The sequence below is a fragment of the Venturia canescens genome, chromosome 2 (genome assembly GCF_019457755.1).
Source record: "Venturia canescens isolate UGA chromosome 2, ASM1945775v1, whole genome shotgun sequence".
Classification (NCBI taxonomy): domain Eukaryota; kingdom Metazoa; phylum Arthropoda; class Insecta; order Hymenoptera; family Ichneumonidae; genus Venturia; species Venturia canescens.
Window position 1 is genome coordinate 20760320 of NC_057422.1, and position 26801 is coordinate 20787120.

General features: G+C 39.9%; 1 protein-coding gene and 1 long non-coding RNA gene across 33 annotated transcripts in view; one reads left to right on the top strand and one right to left on the bottom strand.

The window, feature by feature from the left end:
* shot (dystonin-like protein short stop) overlaps nucleotides 1-26801 on the bottom strand; it is a 213237-nt gene that overhangs the window by 113663 nt on the left and 72773 nt on the right. For 14 of the 32 annotated variants that reach the window (XM_043411230.1, XM_043411226.1, XM_043411220.1 and 11 more), the window contains exons 1-2: nucleotides 24711-26587; nucleotides 10497-10558 (exon numbers count right to left, since the gene is read on the bottom strand). In XM_043411230.1, coding sequence (XP_043267165.1) covers nucleotides 10497-10558; nucleotides 24711-25029 — 381 coding nt within the window. In that variant the 5' untranslated portion in view covers nucleotides 25030-26587. Of the gene's footprint in view, nucleotides 1-10496; nucleotides 10559-24710; nucleotides 26589-26801 lie in introns of those variants that run through there. The other 18 variants (XM_043411243.1, XM_043411241.1, XM_043411237.1 and 15 more) reach the window with 7 other exon arrangements.
* On the top strand, nucleotides 19773-20580 carry LOC122406059 (uncharacterized). Its single transcript, XR_006259887.1, has 3 exons — nucleotides 19773-19828; nucleotides 20029-20126; nucleotides 20510-20580. It is a non-coding gene; the product is annotated as an uncharacterized lncRNA (long non-coding RNA).

Sequence of the window (26801 nt, forward strand, 5' to 3'; positions counted from 1 at the left end):
AAATAGAAAACGATTGAGAGGGAGAGAGAGAGGTAAAAAGAGAAAGAAAAACTGAAGGTAAATCCTACATGCGTGGTAATGAGAAAACAAACGGAAATTGTACAGTAGAAAACGTAAAGAACGCGCATACCGATGGAGTGATGTGTCCCACCAAGTAAAAACTCGAGAACGTTGATAAATCGACGACAATCCTACGCAACGAGTAACCAGTAAGAACAAAAAGTAACCTACGAACGGAACAAGTAGAAGTTACAAGACGATAATGAGGCAAAAAACCAGGTGAAGGATCTAACAATTGTTCTGCGATAGTTATGAAATAATGATTCGATTTTATAATGCCAGCTTCTCTTTATAGAGAAGTTGCAATTCCGGCCGGTTCTTGATGTTAATTACATTTTGTGATGTTCAAGAGGCTTTTACCATTCTCATTTTTCCACCCCCGGGCGTTCGTGAAGACACACAGAAAAAAATTGAATGATTTTTCTTTCTCGAAAACGAGAGATCGACCTGCTACTGTCGATGTAACAATAACTTTCCATGATTTGCAAGTCCGTCCGTGCAAAAAGATGTTGCCAGTGATGTTAATTTAAGGAGGGTGGCTACCGACGATTTGCCATGCTAAACCATGTTAAATACATTAAAAATTTCAAAATTATAAGAATTTAATAAAATTTGGTGAACATATTCTTTACGGCCAAATTTGACAATACAAATTTTTTAAGATTTTTCTTCTGTACAGTTATCGAGTATAATTGATCACTAAAGTTCAAGTGTATAAGCATAGCGTTTCCTACATTCCGGGCATAAGAAATCTGCTTTAATGCGTAATTACTCGATAACTAAGCAGAAGAAAATTTTGAAAAAAATGGTGTCTTCGCACTTGATGTTGAAGAACATTATCACCAAATTTGATCAATTTCTTATCATTTTGACGAGTGTAGCCACCCTCCTTAATGAATACAGTGATGCAACACTGTTGGGATCCCGTATAGATTGGAGGAAGGTTTCCGCATGAATTTAGGATGCTCGATGTCACGCACGTGCATGCGTTACATATCTTGGGCGAGTCTCCGCGCCGCACGATTATCCGTTTGCGACATAGCGGGCGTGACGTATTTACACGTTGAACGCGCGCGAAGAGAGGACGTCGCGGCGATAATTGGCGAATCGGTATGAATAATGCACGAGGAAGCGAAACAAGTGTGCCGTTGGGACCTCCAGGCCTTTGGAGAGGAGCCCCCAACTTTTCGTGCATTTTGCATTTTATTTCACACCCATATTTTTCAAGTGCGAGCAATCATTTGTCAAATGGACACTCGAAAAGTTGACACGATACGAGGGGAAAGGATTGTCGCGTGAGTTTCGGGTCGGCAATCAAAACGGAATTTGACGCGATGCCTTGGAACGTTGGAACTAGTGTCAAAATCTTATTTACTCTTGATTATGAAGTTTTTCTCGTGTAAAGTTCGTCAAAATTCAAGCGTAAGATGGAATTTTTAAGATCCCCGTGTAACTCGTTGATTCAGCGTTGAAGTTAGCACGACGAAAATTGTAAAGCGGGAAGCGAGGAGTGAGAAGAAAGAGCGTGCCGGCGATACTCGGTCAATTTCACGGTCCGAGGAGTCTCTCGCGCCTCGAATATCGCAGCTCTCGTCTCTCCTTCTGTTTCTCGTGTAATTTGTAAATCGATGTCAAAGATTAATGCCGGGACACGCCCAAAGCATGACAACGGGAATCCAAAGTGGCAAAGAAGAGGCCGAAGCAGCAGAGGGAAAAGAGGAGGAAGAATCGTTGTTCACGGACTCTCGGACAAGCCCTGTTCCTAACAATTTTTCATTATACTTCTCCGACTACCAAGCTCGCTCGCTAATCGCGTTTAAAAGACCGACCACCAAAGAGTTCTCTCTCCCTCATTCGGCCATACGTCCACACCCTCGAGGAAATAGTAATTTTGAAAGTATATTGCAGTGCACACGAGAACTCATCGTCCAAGTCGGCAAACGTTCGAGTAAAAGTGAACGTCTGCTAATAGGCAACGAAGACCGATTGTCCTTGTCATCAAGGTAGTACACGTATCACTCGTGCGCGTCATTTCTACTATTTGCTCAATCCACCATTTTTGGGGTTCAACCGGAAACTGGTGAGTGCTACTATTATGACGTTGAGGTTTGCAACGTTGGAGTCCAACGAAATGATAAAAAAACTCTCCAATAATTATACAGAGGGTGTCTAATTTTGACCAGAACAGAAATTTCATGACTTTTAAGGCTTTTTAAGTCAAGGAACAGGAATTTTTCATGACTTTTCTTATGGTTCTGATACTTTTTATTCATCTTTTAATTATAAAAAAATTCAATAAAAATAACAAAGAATTGATATTTTATTTTGAAATAAAGAATCTTTTTTTTCTTACAAACTATTCATTCGATATTCGTTTTTATATCGATGATGAGTATTGACGAACCAGACATTGTCGCCACCCCGCGAATTTTGAAATCATGTTGAAGAAAACCAAAAAATCGACAATGACAATGAGCGTTGCAGAGATCTTAAAAAATCAGGTTGTTTGGTAATTTTTCATGACATTTAATGATTTTTTCAGGTCCGAGTGTAATTTCATGACATTTAAGAATTTTCATGACTTTTCAGGTCGTTAGACACCCTGTTATAGTAATTCTCCAATTTCGTTCCCTGTCGAATTTGCAATTTGTAGTTTTTCAACCTGCACCGATACTTGGTGAAATAAATAAATTGGTGAATTACAAATGTTTTTTTCTTTTTTTTCTTTCATTTCGTTGGACTCCAACGTAGCAAACTTCAGCGTCGTCTACTCTATTATCGCTGCTCTTGCAATAAAGCGGCTCGTAAATCGATTATAATTGGAGCAGTACGTTTGATGATTCATTTTTTCGGATCGGGCGCGATCGCTCGAACGTATGAATAATTTCGGCATTTTCGATACTCTCCATCCGTGTTTCCGGGCCAGTATATGTTCAAAGTTGATTTCTTAGTAGCCTCGGAAGCAAAGCGAAACCCTACGAAACTCGCTAACTCTCTCCAACTTTTTCATCACTTTAAAAACATCCGCACGTGTATTATTTCCCCGGTCTATTTCCCTTCCCCCAAAAACAACACGCAAGGGAGTCCCGAAACTGGCTGCTCGCAAGCCGAAGAATCTGAATAAAAGAAAAACACGTATGTTTTTCATAGTTTAGTGCTCTTAATTGCAGACCTGAGTTACAAAGACCAATTTGGAGAAGCGTTTAGCGCAGACCGCTTGAGAACACAAGAGTCTAAATCACCAGCCCGATTGATGCTGAAAGATCAAAGTTCACCGACGCGTTATTTTATCTTTTAACGCGGCATCGATTAGAAAAAAATATCGTGAGTGGTATAATTTTTTCAACTTTTTTCTACCAGTTCCGGTCACTTTAAATAAACACATCGAATTTAGTAACGTTTCCGTTAGCAAGCGATAACGAAACGGAAAATGAAAAAGTATAATTCATTCGACCCCGCGACTTTTAATGAAATATTACAATTGATCGGGTAAGCGACGAATTGAATAAAAACTGGCTCGAAGAAACGTCGATCGGATCGCCGCTCCTCGATAAGAGTGACTTTGATGAGCAATACGCGCAGGAGTCGTGAAAAAAATCGTGTTCCGAAGGTGCAACATTGCGAAATAGCACCGTTGCTTCAGGATTATACTCAGATGTATTTAAAGCCCCGAAGGGACTCGAGGACGGGGAGACAGAAAAAGAGACGGAGATGGAAAAGAATCTGAAAAAGGCAGTGGCGAGTGTCGGCCCAGCAGAGTGAAGCGAGTGTATATAGGTGCACTGTTTCAAGAGTGCCGGATACACGACCTTGCCTCATGTGCAACGTCTCGACTGAATATATTACACACATGTATGTAATGATATATAATAAGGTGTGCTGCTCTCTGTATAGCGACTTACGCACGTTAGTGAGCGAAAGATACACGATGGAAACACTCCTGACTGTCTCCGATCAACGAAGCGAGTTACACTTCTGGCAAAGAAACGTCAAGGCTGGAGTATCAGGTTATTCCGCGCTGCACGTTATTTATCCTTGTATTTATGTTTAGTTCTGGAGTCAACTGCTAAATCGACAGGCTCATCAACGTTGGGTCGCAATTTAGAAATTTTTACGTCGCCTCTTCTATATTCGGGGTGCTCCAATGAGAACTTCATACGAAATGATAATCCTAATTCTACGACGCTGAAGTTTCCAACGTTGGAGTTCAACGAAATGAACGAAAAAAACGTTTGTAATTCACCAATTTTTTATTTCACGAATCGCGTTGGTGCAGCTTGAAAAACTACGAATCGCAAATTTGGCAGGGAACAAAATAGGAGAATTACTGGAATTATTGGAGAGTTTTTTTCGATCATTTCGTTGGACTCCAACGTTGGAAACTTCAGCGTTATCTAATTCTCATAAATGAAAAAAGGGCTCTGTGCACTATCGAGCCTCACGAGATTCTGGACTGTGATGATGACTTCGCGCGGTGATTGGCCGCGTTCATGCCGATGAAGTTCAGTTATTTTGTGTGCATAACATCTGATTGTAGACAGATGGTAGCACAGATTATACTGTTTGATTGATAGACTGTTCGTGAAGGATTTGTATGGAGGAGAAAATGATTAGGGTATTCGAAAAGTGGTGCAATTGATAACCGACAGATTTCGGACTGCTTTGTAACGATGCGAACGTCGTCGTTTTCTTTCCCAATGAAAAAAATGGCTTTTGAAATGTTAATTCCAAGAAGATGGAGAAACAGATATTGGAATAAAAAAGCAACCTAATCACCTTGCAGTTTCTTTGGAAAAAATGTGAATCCTCAGTATTCTCTTTTTGTGTCGTTAGCAAAACATTGATTCTTCTTTGTACAATTCGTTGGCGAAATGAGTACACGTGTATTGCGAAGAGAGAGTTCTTGATGCGACGTGTTTTTTTTCGAAAAGATAAGAATTGTTCGTGAGCCGAAGCGCCGCATTGATATTCAAATTGAGGAGAAACCTTCATACGACGAAATCCCTTCTTTTTTTCGCTCCACGAATACACGCGCGAGTGAAATCTCGTGCACAACTTTGTTCTTTTGGAGATTTCAACGGGGGTTACGTGTCGTGAGGAACGTGGGTGACTCATAGCGAGTTCGGCGAGAAAAGGATTACACGGTGGAAGAAACCGAACGATTTTTCCAGCTTTTGTTTTGAAGAATAAATTCACCATCTCGTGGAGTGATTTTTTTTGCAAAAATCACAAGACGCAGAAAAAGTATTATTTTAGTTAAAAAATAGTTCACACCGCGGATGAAACGTCGTTATGGAATTTACAATGCGTGGCTGCGTAATAATACATAAAGTGGAAGGAACATCGAAAAAAAGAAAAAAAAACATTTGGACGAGAGCGAGAGCTCTCGAAATCCTTTGACTCCGATGCAGCCGAACTGGTTATTTTTATCGTCGTGCTTATGTATAGTTGCACCTTTCGTTAGTGTGTTGTTGTTCGCCTTGAAATTCAGGATTCGACCCATTTCTGGAAGAGATTCGTCCGCCGGGCTTTTTTGCTCATTTTTTTGTCGTCCGCCCTGTCTGTTGCTTCGATCTTTCTGTTCATTCATTTTTTAAGCTCCGAAACGACGAGAAAAATTTAAGAGACTGATAAACAACGATTGATCGTTACGGATATCAATAAATTAGTCATCAACCGAGGACGAAAAGGAACTGAATAATTCACCGTGAATTTTTGCCATCGCAAGCCCTCTGATGATTCGACTTTTTTCATAATGAAACTTGACAGTCGAAATGAGCCACGATATCTATTGAACTATAAATGCGAAAGTAGAGATCATAACGAATATAAACCACAATGGGAAGCAGAGGCACACGAACGATTTGAATCATCGAGACGAATCGAGCGATTCTCTTACAATCGGATTACAAAAAAACCAATTCTGTATAATTGTATACTTTGAAGAATAATGGAAGTCACATGAGTCATTGTGAAAAGAGTGTTTCGTCGAAAAGTGCGTGTGTATTTAGCGTCGTGTCTGCCTGGCTAATTGATATGGAATTCGGTAATTGGTCAATTTCGTATTCCGAAGGAAAAAAAAAAAATTAAAAATAAAAATAAAAACATCAATTGCCAACGAAACGGTTAGAGTAACGAGGGATACGTGTCAATATAGAATGATTGGAAAGAGAATGTTCTTTGACGTCTGTTTGGAGAGGTCAAGAAAATTTGATACGTGGGCGTGGTTGAAATTCGTGGGCGATTATCTTCTTGTGTCGGTGTACATAAATGTGCCTATACCTGCATATGCGGTGAAAAAAGAGCGTAAATTCTCCGGAACTGAGCGATTATTGCTCCGGCTTAACTTCGCAACTTGGCCGGTGAGATTAGCAACGAAAATCTGAATAACTAATAAAATAAGATGAAAATTGCCTGACGCAAAATTCCTTTTGCAAGACTGCAAAAGCGGTTCTATATCGTCGATTCCCAGTCATAAATGCCAACGCAATTGCACGTTCAAAGGTGCCGGCCCGCAAAGTCGAAAGTAGCGAGACCCGGATCCGAGGTTGCAATGCCTAAAAAATAACAGGATATTGGACGAATGCAGGAGAGCCACCGATGCTCCATAATCTACCACAATCCACGGATTCATATGCACCACTTACCACGCTGGTATATAATCGACACACGTATATATACTCAGCAAAGTAGAGGAGAGAACAAAAGGTGAATGCGGTTCACGAAGTTACGGAAGAAAAAATAAACTGCACAAAAACATCCGACTCATCAAATCGGAGGATTGCGAAAGTAAAAAATCACAGTTCACAAACGACCTCGAGTTGAAAAAAAGCGATCTCATAGTATTATAATCGTACCTAAATACGTTGGTGAATACTCGATTGAAGAATGGTAAGAAGCCATATCGAAAATCGATATTCCTAAGTTTCGTTTGTTTCCCAGCATTTCATTGAGAATTGATTGAGAAACGTTTGGAACAAACGAAAAGATTAGATAATTCGTCATCTCGTAACGCAAGGTACGATATCTTGCGACTCGCGTGTGTCTGTCGTCGCCCACGCGTATCATTTTTCTGACGAAAGGTAATGTCGATCCGGACAACTGTGACTTTCATATATAGAAGTGTTACGTGCCCCAGGAGCACAGGCACACGCAATAGGACACAACAAAAACGTCCAACCTACATACGTGCCAAACGACACACGTCACTTTTATAATCCGTAAGACTCGTTTGAATTTTTTTCTCTTCCCTTCCATATTTTCCTTCGCATCCCCACTACCGTCGACTGTATTTACATGACGATTTTTTCTCATCATAGTAGAGCAGAACAGTCGTGTAAACTTGTGCGCAATGATATGCAAATAAAGCAGCGCCACTGCGACAAAACTCTCGTTCGTTGTTCGAACTGACGAAGACTAAGATCGAGTTCGCCGACTCGTCTACGAAGAAGGAATGTATGGAAAACACGAGACACAAAATAATATAATGCCCGGTTTTAATCGAATAAATAATGGATCGCGTAACGCCCCAATCGTATTTATTTATGACCTCTCCAGCTATCTTCGTCCTAATCACAAGAGGAAGAGAAAGAAAGAACGATACGTTTGCAACGCCCTTTAATACCAGCACCTTCCGAACGTGCTCACACTCTTCACCTTTAAGCTCGCAGCCGCTGGCAACTCGATGCACAATTTAAATATCGATTTTAATCCGCTTGGTTTTATAATTGACAGAAAAGCACTTATGTAATTGGAGCATGATTCAAAACTTATCTCGGCTCGCATCGGAGGATTTATTGGATTATTCATTAGCCGGGTGCTTTTAAGCCTCGTTTCACCTTTGATTAACCTTTTCTACACTAAAACTTCACGTTACACTCAAGAGTCGAGTTATCAAAAACTTTTGCACAGCTGCAAGGATTTTACGTCGTTAAATTTCCATGATCCCTTACAGCTATCGAAACGGAGACTATGAAAACTCATTTCCTAATTAATTAATTTTGAATCCATAAGACGAATTTTCTTTTCTTTGTTGGCTCGAAAACTTGGTTGCATTGTTGTGAGTCTGACTTCAGTGGCCCGTCAGAATAGCTGGCTGCTGCTTCTTTTCAAAATTATTCGACACGAGAGTAAGCGAGGTTATTCAAACGTGACAACGTTGTCATGCCAAGCCATGTTAAGAACATAAAAAAATTCAAAAAGTTCAGAATTTTATAAAATTTGGCGAACATATTCTTTGGTACCAAATTCGACAATACATATTTTTTTTTTAATTTTTCTTCTATACCGTTATTGAGTAATTGAACTCGAAAGATCACGTGTATGAGCATAGCGTTTCAAACATTCCGGGCATAAGAACTTTGCTTTAATATGCTTTATTACTCGATAACTATGCAGAAGAAAATTTCGAAAAAAATTGAGCTTTTGCACGTTGAAGAACATTATCACCAAGTTTTATCAATTTCTTAACATTTTTTAACAGGTATCGAAACTCCTTAAGGTTACACATTGTTTGAACATATCGCGATATGAGCATGTATTTCGTTCATCGACTACTTCACACCATTGTTTGTTGCTAGTTTCACTTCGAGAGGCTGTTTTCAAGGTAGGGTCCCAACTCGACAGCGACCAAGTGGCCAAGTGTGTCAACTCTACATTATATATAAAGATATACGCGAACAATGTGGCGGTGAGTTGCCCAATGTCAAGTTGACATTGTGTGTCAAATATAGTGTCAATTATATGAAATTTCCCTTTCTAAAAAGTTGGTGAGTGACGCCCGAAGTTGATCATCAACGGGGAGCATTGTTGTCGTTTTATTCGTACTGTGATTGGTCGCTGGGGCTTTCAAAATCGGAGTCACGTTGTCAGTTTGACAGATGTGTACTGCCAGTTTGACAGTTGTGTATACGCGAGTGGTTATAAGCTATCTTCGGGAGCAACAGCGCCTAGTAAACTTTAAAAAATCTGAAATAAAATAGATGCCGAGATTTTCGTCGGGAGACGTCTTTACTTCTTATTCAATTATTTGATTGGAGATCCCCAGACAAAACTCCCGAAATCCATTTTATTTCAGATTTTTCAAGGATGATCGATCATGACTTAGGAGTCAAGAGAGAGCCCAAAATTATTTCATTCATAGCTGTTCTGATTTACGTTTACCGCTGTTGAATATTCGTGTTATCGATTTGAAGAAGCATAATTAACGATACATAAGTATTTCATGGCACAGTAATTTGTGAAAACTAAAAAAATTATATCGTCAACACACACTTGCGGCAACGTGTTTAAAGTAAAGCTAGGTTATGACCGCCGGCGGCATTAGTTATGACGTTGCCACATTTTTTAATACTACTTCGTCGTTCTCCCCATTTTCAACCGGAAATCGAAACTTTTTTGTATGAGATTATTTTGTTAAAAACCTGGTGCAATACGATTTTTCTACTTTTTAGCAAATTCTTAATGACCAATTTATTCCAAAATGGCTTTATTAATGAAGAATCTTGGATTTTGGGCGAGAAAAGCCGTGTTCATGGCACTTCCGGTCGATCTTTTCCCACAAATGATGTGTATTCGGTGCCTCAAAATATTCGACTTTGCAATTTAATTACAAAATAACTAGATGGCCAATCTAGCCCAAATTTTGCTAATCGTCGCGTAAAATATCCGTCTACATCATACAAAAATTTCAGGTCGGAATCTTGGGTTCGACCTGGTCATTGATCATCCTTAAAGTTTATATTTATCCTTGCCGTTAAATTAGTTATGAAGCTCAAACAAGAATCTCGATGTCTGTTCGATTTGAAAATGAGTGAAGACGCACGATCGGAAAAGATCGAGTAGCGACTGAAAAGCACAAAAAATCTACACTTTTGCCACTCTTTGTCGTGACAGAAAAAAATCTGATCTCACGAACGACCCACGCCTCGTTACCGATTTCCTGCTCTCATCTCATTTGCCCGTAATAAAAACTGTTTTTTTCCCTTTTTACGCGAAAAGACGTAACTCACATCGCGTGTCAAACCATACGATACACGATCTTTTATGACCACGCAAATGATTATAGTTTTCTGATGATCTCTGCTCAGCTTTGACTGATAAACAACGTCGTTAAATGCTCGATGATGTGGCGCATGCATCATTGACAAACCATATGCAATATTGATGGATTTTAAGCTCGAAGCTGCTTCGACCAAAAATGGTGAACGCGTAATCAATGAATATGCAGATTTATCATCTCTCGATATACCTGCTCCACGAGATTGCTCGTAATGAAAAAAATTGTTGAAAATTCCCACGAATACTCCTGGAGATCCGTACTTCGAGAAGAGCAAATATGGATTGACAATAATTTGTTACGCGATGCCACAATCTCGCTCGGAAGTACGCTTTATACTGATTACGAGTAAATGAAAAATATGAATTTATTCTCTTACCTTCTTCAAGTGCTTGTTCACCCATTTCGTAAACGTCTTTTTCTGGATGGCGTCTCTTTCATCTGGAAGTACAAGAGAAATAAAGATTTTAAGTTAATCTCAAACATTGGAAAACCAAATGAGTTGGAAAATTCTTAGAATTTTTTAAAATCCATCATATAAAATCGTACATTTTAAAAATACTTAAACCAATGAAAGACAAATATTTTAGGGGTAAAAGGTATCCATTAATTGAAGGAATGTTTTGGTCGTTTTGATACTCTCCGAATGAATTTCTGCGATTAAATAATGAATGAATTTTTTTAAATATATTTGCTTCCCCAATGATCTGAGCTATACAATAGACGAGTTCGGCGTTTCGATCGATCAAGGAAATCGCTTGTTCGCGAGTTCAGCAAATTGAAAAAATACGAGACAGCAGGTTGTGCCGATGATTCACGAAAATTACGAAGAAATACTTGTCCAACGGTTTTCCCCCGTTAACGCCGCGGGTACGCAGCTGGTACCTAAGCCGACAGATTGGCAAAATAGTGAGCTTAGCGACGAGGAAGATTAAATAAAGAAAGATAATAAATAGAAGCGAGGCAGGAGGATTTGAGGGATCACAAAAAGGTCGTAATTCTTGAGGAGCTCGCCGCGAAACTGGCCATTACAGACGTCGGGGAGTTTCTCCATCTTTCGATTGTGAGAAAGTAGTGTAAACTTCTTCGGAGTTTCCTCTTTCGGCAACTTCCTCTTTTGCGTTTAACAGCTTTCGTCCACGGAGGCTTGAAACGAGGAGCGGCGTTATAACTGTTCAGCGCTTTCGTAAATACATGGAAAAGCTCGGGTCCGAATTCGAATGATGCGCACATTTAGGAGTAACGAGAAAATTTTCATTCAACGGTATGTCACGCGCTGCAGTGGCGCAGTGGCTCGAAGAAGGAGCATTTTTAAAAGTCAACATCCCGTGCATCCCGAGTTGAGCGGCGTGTAAACACGCTCAACTCTAGGAAAATACACATAAATATATGTGAAGAAGTTAACTTCGGTCATCCGTTTGCAGGGTTAACAAAACTGCGTGCAGTTAGCGGTGCTAACGAGACAGTACACTCCCAATGTCTCGGCCTCTCCTCCCAGCTCGTTTCTCTTTCAAGACGAGAGAGGAATCTTTAACGAGCGGTATTAATTTACTTGACGAAATAATGCTTTCGTCGCGGCAGATTTACAATTGCCGTTGGAGTGTTTTTTTTTTTTCCCCCGGTGATAAACACGTGTAAACCGAGGCAATGTTTAGATCGGTATGATATACGCATATCCATCGCCGTGCATGTGTCTATTTCTCCAACTTTCTAACAGCGAATCACCAAGAAATTACAGATCGAGGTGAAGAGACTGAGGGTCGTTTGGCACGACGCTGAAGTTTCCAACGTTGGAGTCCAACGAAATGAACGAAAAAGAACGTTTGTAATTCACCAATTTTTTATTTCACGAATCGTTGGTGCAGCTTGAAAAACTACGAATCGCAAATTTGGCAGGGAACAAAATAGGAGAATTACTGGAATTATTGGAGAGTTTTTTTTCGATCATTTCGTTGGAGTCCAACGTTGGAAACTTCAGCGTCATTTTGGCTTGGTGATTTCGACGGGAATACACCTCGATGAATGATCAAAGTCCATCGCATGCGGACCGAAATTGTCAGGCTTTCGATGACCGTTCTCTCCTCAGAGCTGCACTCATTTATTTTTGTAGTTAAAAGAAAAACAATGAAGATGAACTAGAAAAAAAGGACATGCCGGGACCATCGATCTCTCCGGAAATAGCGGATGACGTCAGGAGGAGAAGGAAAGAGAAAGAGCGACTACAAGGCGCCACTTCTGTCCCTTTCTCTCTCGCTCTTCGCCTCTCTCCTCTCTCTTTCTATATACATGTCCAAGGTTTACACCTTTTCCTCTTCCTTTTACGCATTCGACATCGAGGAGCGAAACGGAATGGCAAATAGTGAGGAGGCAAACGCGTGCTTCTTCTGGTAGAACCTCCTCTCTATCGGGCACATATTACCGCGCACGAGAGAAGAGATTCTCGTGCGACACACTCGACACGCAAACATGCTTATTTCGTTCTGCCCACGCCTCGAGCTTTTCCTTCTCTCTCATTTAACTGAGTACGTCCATCCCGGAATGTATCCGCAACCAGCGAGCACTCTCTCGTTCGACTTGATGGCGATATGTGGAAAGAAAAAACGAAAAAGGAACGTTTCTTCGTTACTTCCAAGAGAGAAATAATACGAGTGTACGGAGAACCATTTTGTCTCGTCACTTTTTTACTCGTACATACAATCTGTTATTCGCCTTTCTCGAGAACTCGTCGTACACTCCCCTCGCGCTGTTTCTTTCGCACGGCTCTCTTCCTTTTTTCCGGTCATTCTAAAGATTCGGAGACGTTGAATATTCCCAATTTCCAGGCTACTCGAAAACGCACTTTATCTTTACACGACTATGATCTCCTCAATCTGTTCCTTCCGCGAGCTTTTTCCGTCCTCGCTTCCCACGAAAGCATTGCCTTGAAAGCTCTTTTCCGCGCGAAGCACAATAACGCAGTCCCGCAAGATGTTGAATGGGAGTGATTCGTGAATCTCACACAGTCCCAAGCCATCAGCGAAGTTTAATGACGCTGAAGTTTGCAACGTTGGAGTCCAATGAAATGATTTTGAAAAAACCCTCCGATAATTCCAGTGATTCTCCAATTTCGTTCCCTGCCGAATTTGCGATTCGTAGATTTTCAATCTGCGCCGATATTTCGTGAAATATAAAATTGGTAAATTACAAATTTTTTTTCAAATTACAAATTTCGTTGGACTCCGACGTTGCAAACTTCAGCGTCGTCAAGTTTAACGGTACAATACAGGCCTGTGTAATTGTCAAGAGAAAGTTTCAGAAAAATGGAATTTTCCAAGACGCAATACTGAACATCTGGCCTCACGTTTTGAATTCGAACATATAAAGTCAACTATAATTCCTGCCTTAGACGGCAGTCTCAGTTGAGACTGTGCGCGAGATGCAACGCGTCTTGGAAATCGAAGAGTAGAGATATACCAGTGACGAGAAAATTGTTCTTCGTGCGAATAAAAAAACGGAATGATTGCATAATAAAATAGTAAGAACACGCGAGCAAGGCGAATGCGGCTCGGAAATGACCATATTAGTGCGGCGTTTAAGAGACCGATTTAGATACGGAATGCGAAAAAACTCATCGAGTTTGTCTCGGGAGCAAAGAGTTATGGTATTATAGAATGGAAGAGATTGATTGAAAAAAAGTGTTTGACTAATGCGCTGCTGGCGTGCAATGATAACCGGAGGGCCCCATAACCGTAAATCTTATTTGTTGATTGTTCAGGGCCGCGAGGGAACATTGAGCAATGAGAGCACGCATGTTGCTGCTGCATCAGCGGCTCGTCGAATGAATAAATCCGCCGATGAAAGCAATAAGCCGAGCGCTGTGAACTCCGCGGTGATTCCCGTGACGTCGTTCGACCTTAAAAGTGGCGCCAATTTTTCGCGATCGAAGAAAAAATCCGGGCCACTTATTCGCCGGGTATCCGGCGAGCTCGAGTGCATTCTCAGACTGTCGGTGCACTTGATTTTCTCGAGGAACTTAGAAGGCGAAATAAAGAGAGGAAGAGATTAAATAAGAAGCAAATAAAAATTGCGCACGTGGTTTCTGTCCGCCTACGCCTTTGAGGATTCAAGTGCACTCGTGCACCGCGCATACGTGCGACTCCATGACGCAGGGCTTCTTCGCGAATCTCGGAGCAATGTTCTCACTCGATTGCAACGCGCTGTCGTATACTATAAACGCTCTCAATTCTTTACAAATCGATTGTCAAAAGATTTCGCGAGTGAATCGAGCGTCAAATAAATCGAAAAGTAAATTTGCACTCGACTCTCACGAGTGTCCGGTGAACACGAGTAACGCCAAAGCTTCGATAAATTTGCAGGCAATCTCCGTAGAAATCTCAATCTCAATACGTTTTTTTTGCTCAAGTCATTGGAAGCTTCTCGGGCCGTGAATCGATATACGAATGCATCGTTGCGGTCCGCGCCATTCATCAGGAATGTTGGTACAAGAGCCCCGGGACATTCTTATCTCTGGTCCGGTGACTCTTTCAAACCGTATTTCAACTCGCGACGTATACGACTGGGGAAAGTTGACGCTCTTATTTCTCGCTAGCATGCGCAATTTTCATACTTTTTTCTGTACCAGGGCGACAAACTATGGGAAGCAAGTAACTTAGCATCGCGTGGCTTTGACTTCCGCTTGTCGTATTTAAGGCATGTGCTATAAATCTTTGAGAGCCGCACCGCCAGGGCGACGTCATTTAACCCTTAGTGTGTGCATCTCGGGTCAGGTTGACTCCAACATTTTTTTCTCGCATGAATAGCATTTACAGATGAGCATCTCATAAGTAAAACCCCGAATATTAAGAAATCGTTATTCCCTCTATAAAAGTAGGGAGCATAGCCAACTTCATACTCCAAAATAAATACACTTTTTGGAACGGTTGCAAAGTGGACTATTTTTCCCTTAAAGTATGGATCCTTGTCTGTAAAACTCTGTAAGGATTTTTTTCGAAGCTCAAAATTTAATTTTTTACGAGAGATTTAACCGAAAAAGTGCTTTTTACGCGCACTATCGACTTTGAGCACGTTTTTGAACAATGAAAAAAGATTTTTTTGGAAACCCAACTTTGCAGCCTTAAAGTTGGATCAATTCACTGCAAAAAGTGACTAAACCTTTTATTCCGAAAAGCGCATAGTTACCGAGATATTTGACATAAAAAGTGACTCGCTGTGAAGGTGTGCACACTAAGAGTTAATAATAAATGGGCCGTCACATGCATTGGCGAGATTCGACACACGTCAACAGTTTCGAGCTTATTTTCAGTCTTGTGCAAGAGGCCAAAAGTAAATCTCCGCGTCTCCAGTGCACCCGGCAACCGCAATGAATGTTTTCACACGAATACAAGCCTGTGTACAGCCTCCAGGACCAGAAGGCTGTCGAAACGATGCGGGTGATTAGAGCTGTTGTATATTCTGAGATTGAACAAAAGTGCCTCCGGTTCGATAGTAGTTGGGTGAACTTAAACCGAGTTAAAGTCAAGCAGATGAGGAGATCTTCCCTTTCCAAAACTCTGCTGCATACAAGCGTTTGTGAATACTTGTATAACTCGAGATGAGTTGCTAGACTAATTTTCACGGAGCTCTCACAGCAGACATCGAGCCCACAATGAGATTTTAGGTTTCTTGACATTTTAATACTCTACTGAGAAGCAGTGAAGAAAGAAGGATTCAAAAGTTTTGAAAACGCAACTGGATTCCACTTTAATATGTAGGAAATTGAGAAATGAAAATGATAGAGAAATATGCACGCAAAGAAAATGAATTGCAAAGTTGATGAAGAGGCCAAAAAATTGCCATGAATATCGAGCTTCAGAAATTTCTACACGGATAAAACGGATTCGTTTTGTATGTAGTGAGGAATATATTATTTTTCAAGAATTTAAAAAGTTTTTAGGCGCACCGATTACAAACGGCATAGTATTTTTTGAATTTTACAAATTTTCATCCGTTCAATTCTAAACAGCTTTATGTGGATAGCAAAAAGTGATGCACGTGCGAGAACTATATTTCGTTTTGTTTTCGAGCGTTATTCATCATGGCAGACTATAGCACTTATTGATAAGTGGAAATGTATTGTAAATCACAAATTTTGATGACGCTGAAGTTTCCAACGTTGGACTCCAACGAAATGATGGAAAAAACTCTCCAATAATTCCAGTAATTCTCCTATTTTGTTCCCTGCCAAATTTCCGATTCGTAGTTTTTCAAGCTGCACCAACGATTCGTGAAATAAAAAATTGGTGAATTACAAACGTTTTTTTCGTTCATTTCGTTGGACTCCAACGTTGGAAACTTCAGCGTCGTAAATTTTGACTGTCAGACAGTAAATTCTATGATAAATACACGAATATAGACCAAAGACGTGTGACATTTTACCATACATATCGTTTTTTTTTTTTTCAGGGTTGCCCGAGCATACTTTACAATATAAACATTTGAAGTGACTGAAAAGATTTTTTATTGAGAAAACCACTCTCAAGTCTTTTGAATAAAAGGGATGAGTATTGGTATTTTTATTATGGTGGATAGACAGTTCTTATAACTGCTCTTCGAATTAAGGTAATTCTATCGCCAGGCTTAGTTCATAAGATTTTTAAAAAAAATTTATGCTGTACTTAAACCTTTAATAAAGGGCTGTGTAAAATTTCAGGGTCGGTTATCGACCTAATTTCAGAGAAATTAATTATTAAAATTGGTGGTTTTCGTGAAGGAATTTCAAAACAGCATACAAAAACCTAACTTCCGGTTGCTACAAAAATATATATTTGCCTAATAGAAATCCATAAAATTCTGGAAAAAAAACTGCAATTCGTATATACTCAATACTTGTAGTAATCTAATACTCCCAAAAAAAGTTGCCCTTATCGGCCTATTTTTTTAGGAAATATTAAGTTTAATTTGAACTTCCGGAATTGGATTTCCTACGACTCGTTATGATAAAGAGACATGACAGTAAGGCATCAGCTGAGTGTAGTCCTAACCTCAATTTGGCAGATCAACAGAAAAGAGGTTAAACACTCAGGAGCGGTCGAGTAGAAAAAGACGGAGAGAACCTGCGTTGCCAAACGTAAACTTGGGGATACTACGCGAATCGTTGGACTAACTTTTTTTTAATTTTTATAATTCAGTACGAACATTAATTTAAAGGATTACATATGGAAAATTTTACTTATAAGAAATAATTTTTTTCCATATGTCAATAATATTAATTACTGTAAGTCTCAACTATTAGCAGTGGTATATGACTAGACTGAAGCGATAGAATTACCTTAATGCTGCAACCCAGTTATATACTGTCCCCGAGATACTATATTCTTAGTTTTCGGCCTCGTTTTCTCCGTGTATAAACGGTTTATTTCGTCTCTGCTATTTTGGAGCAGCGTCGATCGTCGATATACGACGAGAATTGCATGGATAATTATCCAATGTGCGTTCGTAGTACATCTGTGAATATTGGCTGTTGGGAATACTTGGAATCATCACCGGATGCCACTCCCGCCTCCCTTTCACTAGCCGCTTCCTCGTCCTCGCGTCTATTGTGACCTCATCTATTTCGGAACACCCTATGAAGAAAGGCACGAGTCTTGCTTCGCAATCCTTTATATCAGAATAGCCGGTTAACAGCAGGCTTGAGCTTCGAATTAGGAAGTAAAAGCTCAATAAATCAAATTAATCTTGGACGATTATGTTCACACCCTGTTTTCTCTCGTAATTGCCCGAGATTCGAGAGCTTCCCTCCCAGCTCAGACCGTTGAACGATATTGCTGAGAGAATTTTAGCTCCAAGCTTTAAGGAGCTGGGAGTTTAGAGGTCCGTTACTCCAAGTTCAATGCCGCGATACTCGTTAAATTAAAATAGCTTCTCACCAAAAAAATCATGACTTCAAACCCATTCCGTGAGAAAAAAATGTGCGATTTCACTCAAAATAAGCAAATTGAGTGGACAAACTCGATGCTTTTTTTCAAAGAGGATTCCTCCCTCAAAAAGAAAGCTCAAAAGGAATGTTTCGATCGGGAAAAAATGAGTGCAATTATATCACGTGTTTATTTCCATGGATTTCCAAGATGACGGGAGCCTCTTAACGAGATAAATATATACTCGTTGAATAAACCGTGAAGTCGAAAAAAGAGCTTCTCGACCGAGATTTACTGACAATAATTGGAGTTTTGCGCAATACAAACAGGAATAAATACTGCATTCGGAGATTTTGGGAATAAAAAAATTAAATAAATAGATGGGAACGGACTTAAAGTTCGTGATTTATAATTATCTACACGAGGCACGTATGGAGCTCACACGTATTTATATAAACTGCGATGTGTACGGAATGTATATAATTTACGAACATCATATGCGCTCATACTCGGTAATTACGAATCGTGACCCTGCGAACCGGGCACCTGCTCCTCGTAGATTAATTCGCTCTTTTTTCCGTCTCTCTCGGTTCTTCCTCTGCACGGCTTGTGTGCCTCACGTTTTTTCCTCGTTTCATTCGTCCGGGAATCAAAAGTTTCGTCTCAAGGATATTCCGTTGAAGGTCTCGAATCGCGAGAGTCCTCGGGGCGATCATCACAACGAGAATAAAGTATGAGTACGAGAGAATACGAGGCACGAGATGAAAGGCCGAAAAAGCATTTAAAGGAGGGGAAAACATGTCGAAATTATCGAGAGCATAGATCCCCCGATATGTTGAAAGAGTTGTGAGGCAGTCGCCACCAATCTCGTTATCATACTGACCGAAGAAGAAAGAAGCAAGAAGGGCGGGAGGGAAAGAGAGAAGCAGAAAAAATGCTCAACGAATTTTGAGAAGAATGGAGGGGATGACGCACGTGGACGGTTTGGTGAATCGAGACGATCGCGTCAAAAGGCTCCGCGTGATAAGTCAACGAAAAATATAAAGAATTTCAAAATTATAAGAATTTATGACGCTGAAGTTTCCAACGTTGGAGTCCAACGAAATGATCGAAAAAAACTCTCCAATAATTCCAGTAATTCTCCTATTTTGTTCCCTGCCAAATTTGCGATTCGTAGTTATTCAAGCTGCACTAACGATTCGTGAAATAAAAAATTGATGAATTACAAACGTTTTTTTTCGTTCATTTCGTTGGACTCCAACGTTGGAAACTTCAGCGTCGTAAGAATTTAATAAAATTTGGTAAATGTATTCTTTAAAAATATATGAGACAATATGAATTTTTTTAGATTTTTTTACCACATACCTCTCGAGTAATTCTTATACATCTTGTGCATAAGAAGTTCGATTTAATGCTCAATTATTCGATAACCATGTGGTAAAAAATTTTGAAAAAAATTGTATTTGTATGCCAAAGAATGTTATCGCCAAATTTTATCAAATTCTGATTATTTTGATTTTGTGATCCACCCTCTTTAATCCGGTATATGCATATATTATATTATGATTATCCTTATTATTATAATTTACATTATGTATGTATATCGTAAGGATAATATCACGTATCGTATTACGTAAGACGAGAGTTCTGTGGCACTACGAGCAGGAGAGCACAGCTCGATTCCAGCGTGACGTGTATATATAATATTATTTTCGTCGAGATATATTTGTATGTACGAGGACTGGCTCCCCATTGTGAATGAACGTTATTAACGTGAGCAGTTCATATATCGTGCCTTGTTATAATTGCACTGAATATAGTACGTATTCAAATATAAATCTGCATATATATAACTTCCATATCGTCGATTCATTTTGTTTCGTGGATGCAGTCAGAAAACTGGGATAAAAAGGATGTAGGATTAAAAATAAATACAAGAAGATTCACCGTTGCAAGCTAGCGTAAGGAATTGAAAATTAAAACTTTATTTTTAATCGCGGTTATTTTTTGTGTTTTTAGGATTTCATTTCATAGGGCAATGCAACGTGCGTGGGAGGATCAATGCAGTGGGCATTGACGTTTCAATGTCAGCTACCTCTTGAATGCAACATTTTTGGGTAAATATTTATAATACTTACTTTTGCTTAAAAGCATGCCAAATTATTAACGACGCTGAAGTTTGTTACTTTGGAGTCCAACGAAATGAACGAAAAAGACATTTGTAATTTTTTACCAATTTTTTATTTCACGAAGCATCGGTGTAGGTTGAAGAATTACGAATTGCAAATTCGACAGGACCGAAATTGGAGAGTTATTAGAATTATTGCAGAGTTTTTTTAGATCATTTCGTTGGACTCAACGTTACAAACTTCAACGTCATAATTATTTATTCAAGCATTATCATTCGTCAAAAATGATACCGCGATTAGTTTTAGGGAGGGGGAAGATAAAAAGGTTTTTATTAAAAATTTTATTTTCAAATCTGAAAAAAATCACGAAGGGGATGATAGGAAAATGAAAATACGAGATGAGGAAGACGTTCCGGACCCGCCCAACGATACCACACACACACACACACACACACATTAAAAGTGTAATGTACCGACCCAACGATTTCGCACACACATCGAAAGATGCTCCAGACCCACTCAATCACTTCTACGTGTTAAATATAAGGGGTTGTATGAGTTTGAAACAATAAATACTGAAAGAATAAATGATTGCAGTAGCTAATTGAAATTTCGCTTATAAAAACAAAGTTGTGTTTCTTTTTACCTTCCCCATTCTTAAAATTCGTCGTATAATATAATTTCTTATCAATATTACACGTTCCCAAAAATTTTGGGACCATTTTCCATTGATAAAAATAACGAAGAAACTGAAATTTAATTCGGATTAAAAAAAAAATCTTCTTGCTTTTTGTACCTTCCCCCTCCCTAAATTGAACCGCGATATCATTTTTATTGATAATAGTGCTGAAGAAAAACGTTAGGACCATTTTTAGCAAAAGTAAGAATTATAAATATTTGCCAATTGTTCTATAGAACCATTCGTCATTTAAGTGGAAAGTGGTCGCCATTATAATCATTGATGAGTCACGCTTGTGTCGCGTTTTTATGCATTGATCCACGTTTTGCACTAGCAACAACATATTCGATCGCTCGTTAAACTCACCGCACGCGATCGTTTTCCCCTGCTCTTCACGTCGTAAACTTTTCCCTACTTTTAATACTTCCAAGGCCTCGGTCACGATAAAATGCGAGGATCGCCTTGTGTTTCCAATATATATTAAAAATCTTTTGAGAGAGGAACAGAACGGAAAAGTGAGAATTAAGGAGCAGGCGTAGAACGATCGAGGTGTGAAGCATAACTTGCGTTTCCTCTTTCGCGGGCCAATCACTTCAATCATTGCTCGATTCGCCCTTCATTGTGGCCAATAATGTTCGCGCGAACAAAAATCAATATAAGATTTACTCTTGACGAGAGAAATCAACAAATACGTGGGCTCAAGTTGAATCAGTGCTGCGACTATCAATTACATGAGAATAAGAGTAGATTTGCCCTGATATTCAATAAAATTCGAGCGCAACGCACTTTACGTTGTGAATGAAAAAAAAAAAAAAAAAAAAAAAAAAAAAAAAAAAAAAAAAACTCGAAAAACTATCATTTTTTTCCTTTTCAAGTCATGAATAGATCAACATCCGATAATATACTGAAATAAACATACAAAAGGAAGACAAAAACGCGAGACTTTGTCGGTAAGACTATGAAAAAAATCAACCATGTTAATATCGTGATGCCAAGAATTTTCTCTGCCCTCAGAGCCTGACACTCAACGATTAAAAGCAAAAACCACTTCCCGGACACGGGGCAAAAACTATTTTTCCAGAAGATTACTCTCTCTCTCGTACGTAATGTTAGCGAAGCGCGCATGAAAAGAAAAAAAGAAGAAAAAAACATTCCGTTTGATGCGTTCGTTAAAAAAAAAAAAAATTCCAAATAAAAATTGATTGTTTCAACAGTTCGGTAGAAATCGGTAGAAACTGTCAAGCGTTGAATTTTAAGCGGATTGCTCGAGTGCATAAAGGTTTTTCTCTATTTGCGTGAACGAAGGTAGCTCGGAGTGAGTCGAGTACGCTAAAATATATGAAGCAGAGGTAATTCGAGAACAATTCTCTCATCTGTGAGAACGATTCAGTCGAGAGTTGACGTCCGTTTCCTCCCGCTGTTTGTTAAACACTCGGCCTCGCTATTGCCGATGTTGGAAAGCTAATTCTACTGCGTTCTACTAGCGCAAACGTCGCGGTAAAAGAAGTAAAAAGAATATGAAAAGAGAGAGAAAAAAAACAAGCGGAAAGACGAGGCGAAGTGATCGCTACCGGCAATTAATTATCGAATTAAATTATCGAAGGTGCCCGATCGCACGATCCGTACGTTTGACGCTCCATTGACTCGGCAAGTATGAAACAACTATATCTGTGTCGGTACATCGATACGCTAATATGGCTACACCCACGCGTCGATTCTACCAGTACTTAGGCGATTACGTCACCAATGAGCGCTTTCTATTCTCTTCAAAGCATCAAAGTAAAGGACGAGTAATAAAAAACCTCTGTTAACAAGGACAAAGTTGAATTCGTTATGAAAATGAGCGTCTTATCGATCGAATCTCACGAAATTTCAACTGGAACGGTACGCAGAATGATTTATGAAGTTTCATTTCGCTGATTTCTTGATCGTAAGTAAGAAAATATCAAGTACAGATATACAATGGCAATGTGAATCAATCGACGAATCAATTTCGATGAACAAGCACATAAACGCAGCGGACGGATGGACGAACTCAGGAAAATCGTCGTGAGAGAGTATTAACAAAATGGATAAAGTGTTAATTTTATTGAGCAGTGTAAAAACGTGTGGATCTAGGTGCCTGAGTGAACGGTGAACTTGATATTACGACCGTGATTCGAGACTCACGCGGACGTAACCCATAGCTGTGTGTACAAAAGGTAAATCATAAAAATATTTCACATATCCTACACATATGAATTGGACGTATATGAGACGGAATTTCACGAGTGGAATTTCACGAGTGTGTCACACTGATGCATCGCAGGCGTACATGCGCCGAGAGCTCGTATTGCAACCGCGCGAGGTTCACTTTCGTCTTCGTTCGTTATCCGAGTATACGAGACGAATGAGAGAAACGGAGAGCGGAAGTTTACTTCTCGTTCCGCATATTTTGGCACTGGCATGATCTTATCGTGACTATTTTTTCCTGATACTTTCGCTGCGGAGGAGACGAACATTTTAACCGGGTTCGAAGCTCCAAGGCTCAAAAGTTTTTATGCTCATCGCCTTCGTTAGTCGATTCGTAGATTCGTGTCTCATAACGATGTTATTGTAACCCCGAAAATCTTCAAAGGCATTCCCTAATTGACAATTTAGTTCGGTCAACTTGCTAGAGAGGCTTTCAAAGAAAAGATATTACGATCGTCCTCAGGAATTTACTGTAATCCCGCATTTTTCAAAGATAAAAACATTCGAAATTATATAACTCGTTACCTCGAACGAACCGATTACGAGTACTTGAAAAAAAAAATAAAGGCAATAGATAACTATTTTCGTAAGCGTTAGTAATCGTCGATCTCCTAACGAGCTACAAACCAATCAGAGCTGTTTTAAAAGCCACAGGAAATTACTCAAATCGAAAAAACTCACGAGATTTTTCTGAATGAAAATCGCTCGAGTTCATTCGCTCGTTAAATATTTGTGTGATTAATCTACTCAACTTTTGTAACTTCAAAAAAGCTCAGTACAGCCCTCCCAGTGATTCTTCCACCAAATAAATCTTCAGTATTTATCCTCCATTCTCGGACGCTTGGTTCGTTGTTAAGCAATAATCACGTAACACCATGCCAGGGTAAAAACTTGAAAATTCAACGGGACAAAGGAACGATGTTCCTGAAATATTTGTGGGCAGCTCTGCTTCGTTGAATTATTAATTCGTATACTAAAATCACCGAGCAAATTCACTTTCTATTGAAGCCAATCTACTGATACGTTCCATTTTTTTTTTCTAGTGTGCTTTCAAACTCTGAGCAATCGCTCTGAAGATCGGGAATATTCTCACTCAAGTTTATTAATTTCCCGTCATTTTATATATAGTATAAATAAAATGATGAAACTGAGAGTCACGGAAAGTGTGTTGAGTAACGATTTCGTGCCAATGAAAAATCTTTGTTACTGAAAGGAACATGGGAAAAACTAAAATTAAATGTAATATGTCAACAACGGAAAAAAAAACTGAAAATAACTGAATGAACTCTGATTAATGGGCTCAAATACGAATTGGACAAACTGACGTGAGAATTTTCCTGTGGATAAATATTCCGAAGACTCGGAGGTGAAATAAAAATCTAACGAAGCAGCGCACGAGTCTAATTATCGCAAACGATGAATATCGTGTTGATGAGGGCGGGGGGGGAGGCATTTCAAAAAACCATTCCATCTCTCATAACTCGTAAAACGGAAGCAAAAACTAAAAACGGTCGAAAAATCTTGTTCTACAAAGATATTTAAAAAAAAAAAACTTAATGAAACAAAATCGATTGAAGAAAAAAAAATGCAAAAACGAAATGAAGAGCTCTGTGACAGCGGCAGCATGTAAAAAGGGATTGCACAGCATCAGCGTGACCTACCGTGTGCCTCGATGAATTTGGCCCAACAGCCCCAGAAAGCCTGAGCGCTGCCAGTCCGCATTCCTGAACTCGTGTCGGTCTCACGATCGTCCTCGTCGCCACCACTGGCTCCACTAATATCATCGTTATTATCCTCAGCGATCGAATCGCCGAGGAGCCTCGTGACATTTCTGTCGTTTCTGTTATCACCGTTCTGACCTTTGAACTTGGAGAGGGATTCTTCGTAGCCGTGCTGGGATCGCTGCTCGCGATGATGTTCGGCGACTGTGTCAGCAGGATCGAAGCCAAGTCTTTCCTTGTAATAAGCCTGGGTCGACATTTTTCGAGGAGGGTGAGCGCTCGTTTTTCTTTTCGTATCTCCCACCGCGCACTTCCGGTCCCCGGGAGGGCGCTTTTCGCCCGCAAATCGTTCGATATTTCTTCAGCTTCTTCTTTTCCACCTCGGTGTACGGTACGAACAATCCTCACTCTAATCACGAATCCATGACTACTCGTCGCACCCGAAGAACAAATTCAAACTGAATGTTAATCACTTTCGCGATTGAAGAAGAATGGAAAATGGAGAGAGGAAGAGAAAGGAAAAATAGGCATTCAACGCCACCGGAAGTGATCTCGCGGAGGAGTTCGTTTCGCGCCAAAATACCGACCTCTTTGCTTTTTCTTTATTTGTCTGACGCGCCTCCACACAACGCGGCGCGACCGAGAAAAGCGTCGTTCGATTGCTTGATTTTTAGTTTCGTTCGTTTTTAATTCCTCACCACTTTCCTTTTCGTGTATCTGCAAAACGACCAACGATGTTTCAAAGCGCGTGTACTCGCTGGTTGAATACTGTTGTTGTTGTTGTTATTATTATAGATTCGTTTCTTTTCTTCTTTCTCTTCTCTTACGTCGGGTTAATTAATGCGTGTTATTCGATCAATCGTGAATTACGTTGCGTTGGTATTGGTTATTATTTTATCTTTCTCCTCGGTTTGTAAATAATTATTATTTGTCAAAAACAGCGCAATTATTCTCCAACTGGTTATTATTACGGTAAGTTTGAGTTTTTTCGTTTTCGCTGAAATTTTTTTCGTTCATATCCGGTCTGGGAAGTTTCGAGTTTCGTGATTAGTGCTCCAAGCCGTTAATTGACGGTCTCGTTAGGCGGTTATAAATGTATTTGTTATGGCGCTCGTGTCTCGCGATATGCGTAATCCGTTCGGCGACGACAAACGATTATTCTTCGATTTTCGTATCAGCTCGATATTCCCACGGATATCTTTTACCGCACGCATACATTGTTTAATTTATGGCACATTGGATTCCCGAACAGGGCTTTTTCGTACTTCCTCGAGGCCCCGTTAATCCATCAGGTTACTCGTGTATATCTCCCCTTCGATTTATTTCACGCGTGGAAAACACTGTTCGAGAAAAGAAAAACAAAACAGCAAGTGAGTCTCGATGCCTCGGGTCAATAAATAATCTCAAGACTTTGGAATTTGCGTGCACGACTCGTTCTCATTTTATTCTTTATTTTGGTTACCACCACGAGCGATTTTTTCAAAATTAATCCGAATTCGAGGGCTCCGGGCGAAACTGTCGGGCACGTTCTGAGCGATAATTCTAATGATTTTTCATAAATACGTCATTCAATGGCATTTAGGGAGCGTGACACTCGTCAATGTTAAATAAGCTTGTCGATAAAACTTGGCGACGAGAGAAAAATAAGTGGAAATGATCATCGTTATCGCGATAGGTGAGCAACGATATTGGATGAACAATCAAAGGGGAAACGGAACACGTACGGAAAAAGGTAAGCGAGCGGTCGATAGCTCGCCTCCGACCGGCTGACGGACTGACTGACTGACTAACTGACTAACCCCGACTAGAGAGCTGTCTTGATGTGTCTGACGTTAAGCCGCGTGGACACGAGACTGAGGGTACCGCGTGAGAAGTGACGCCGAATAGCCACCACAGTCTGAAATCGACACATACGCATGCACGAACACGGACACATTCCGGTACCGCAACAGTGCGACACGCGAGGGGGACTTTGCAAGAGAAAGAAAGAGAAAGAGAGAAGTTGATTCGTTTGGTTGCTCGAGATCGGGG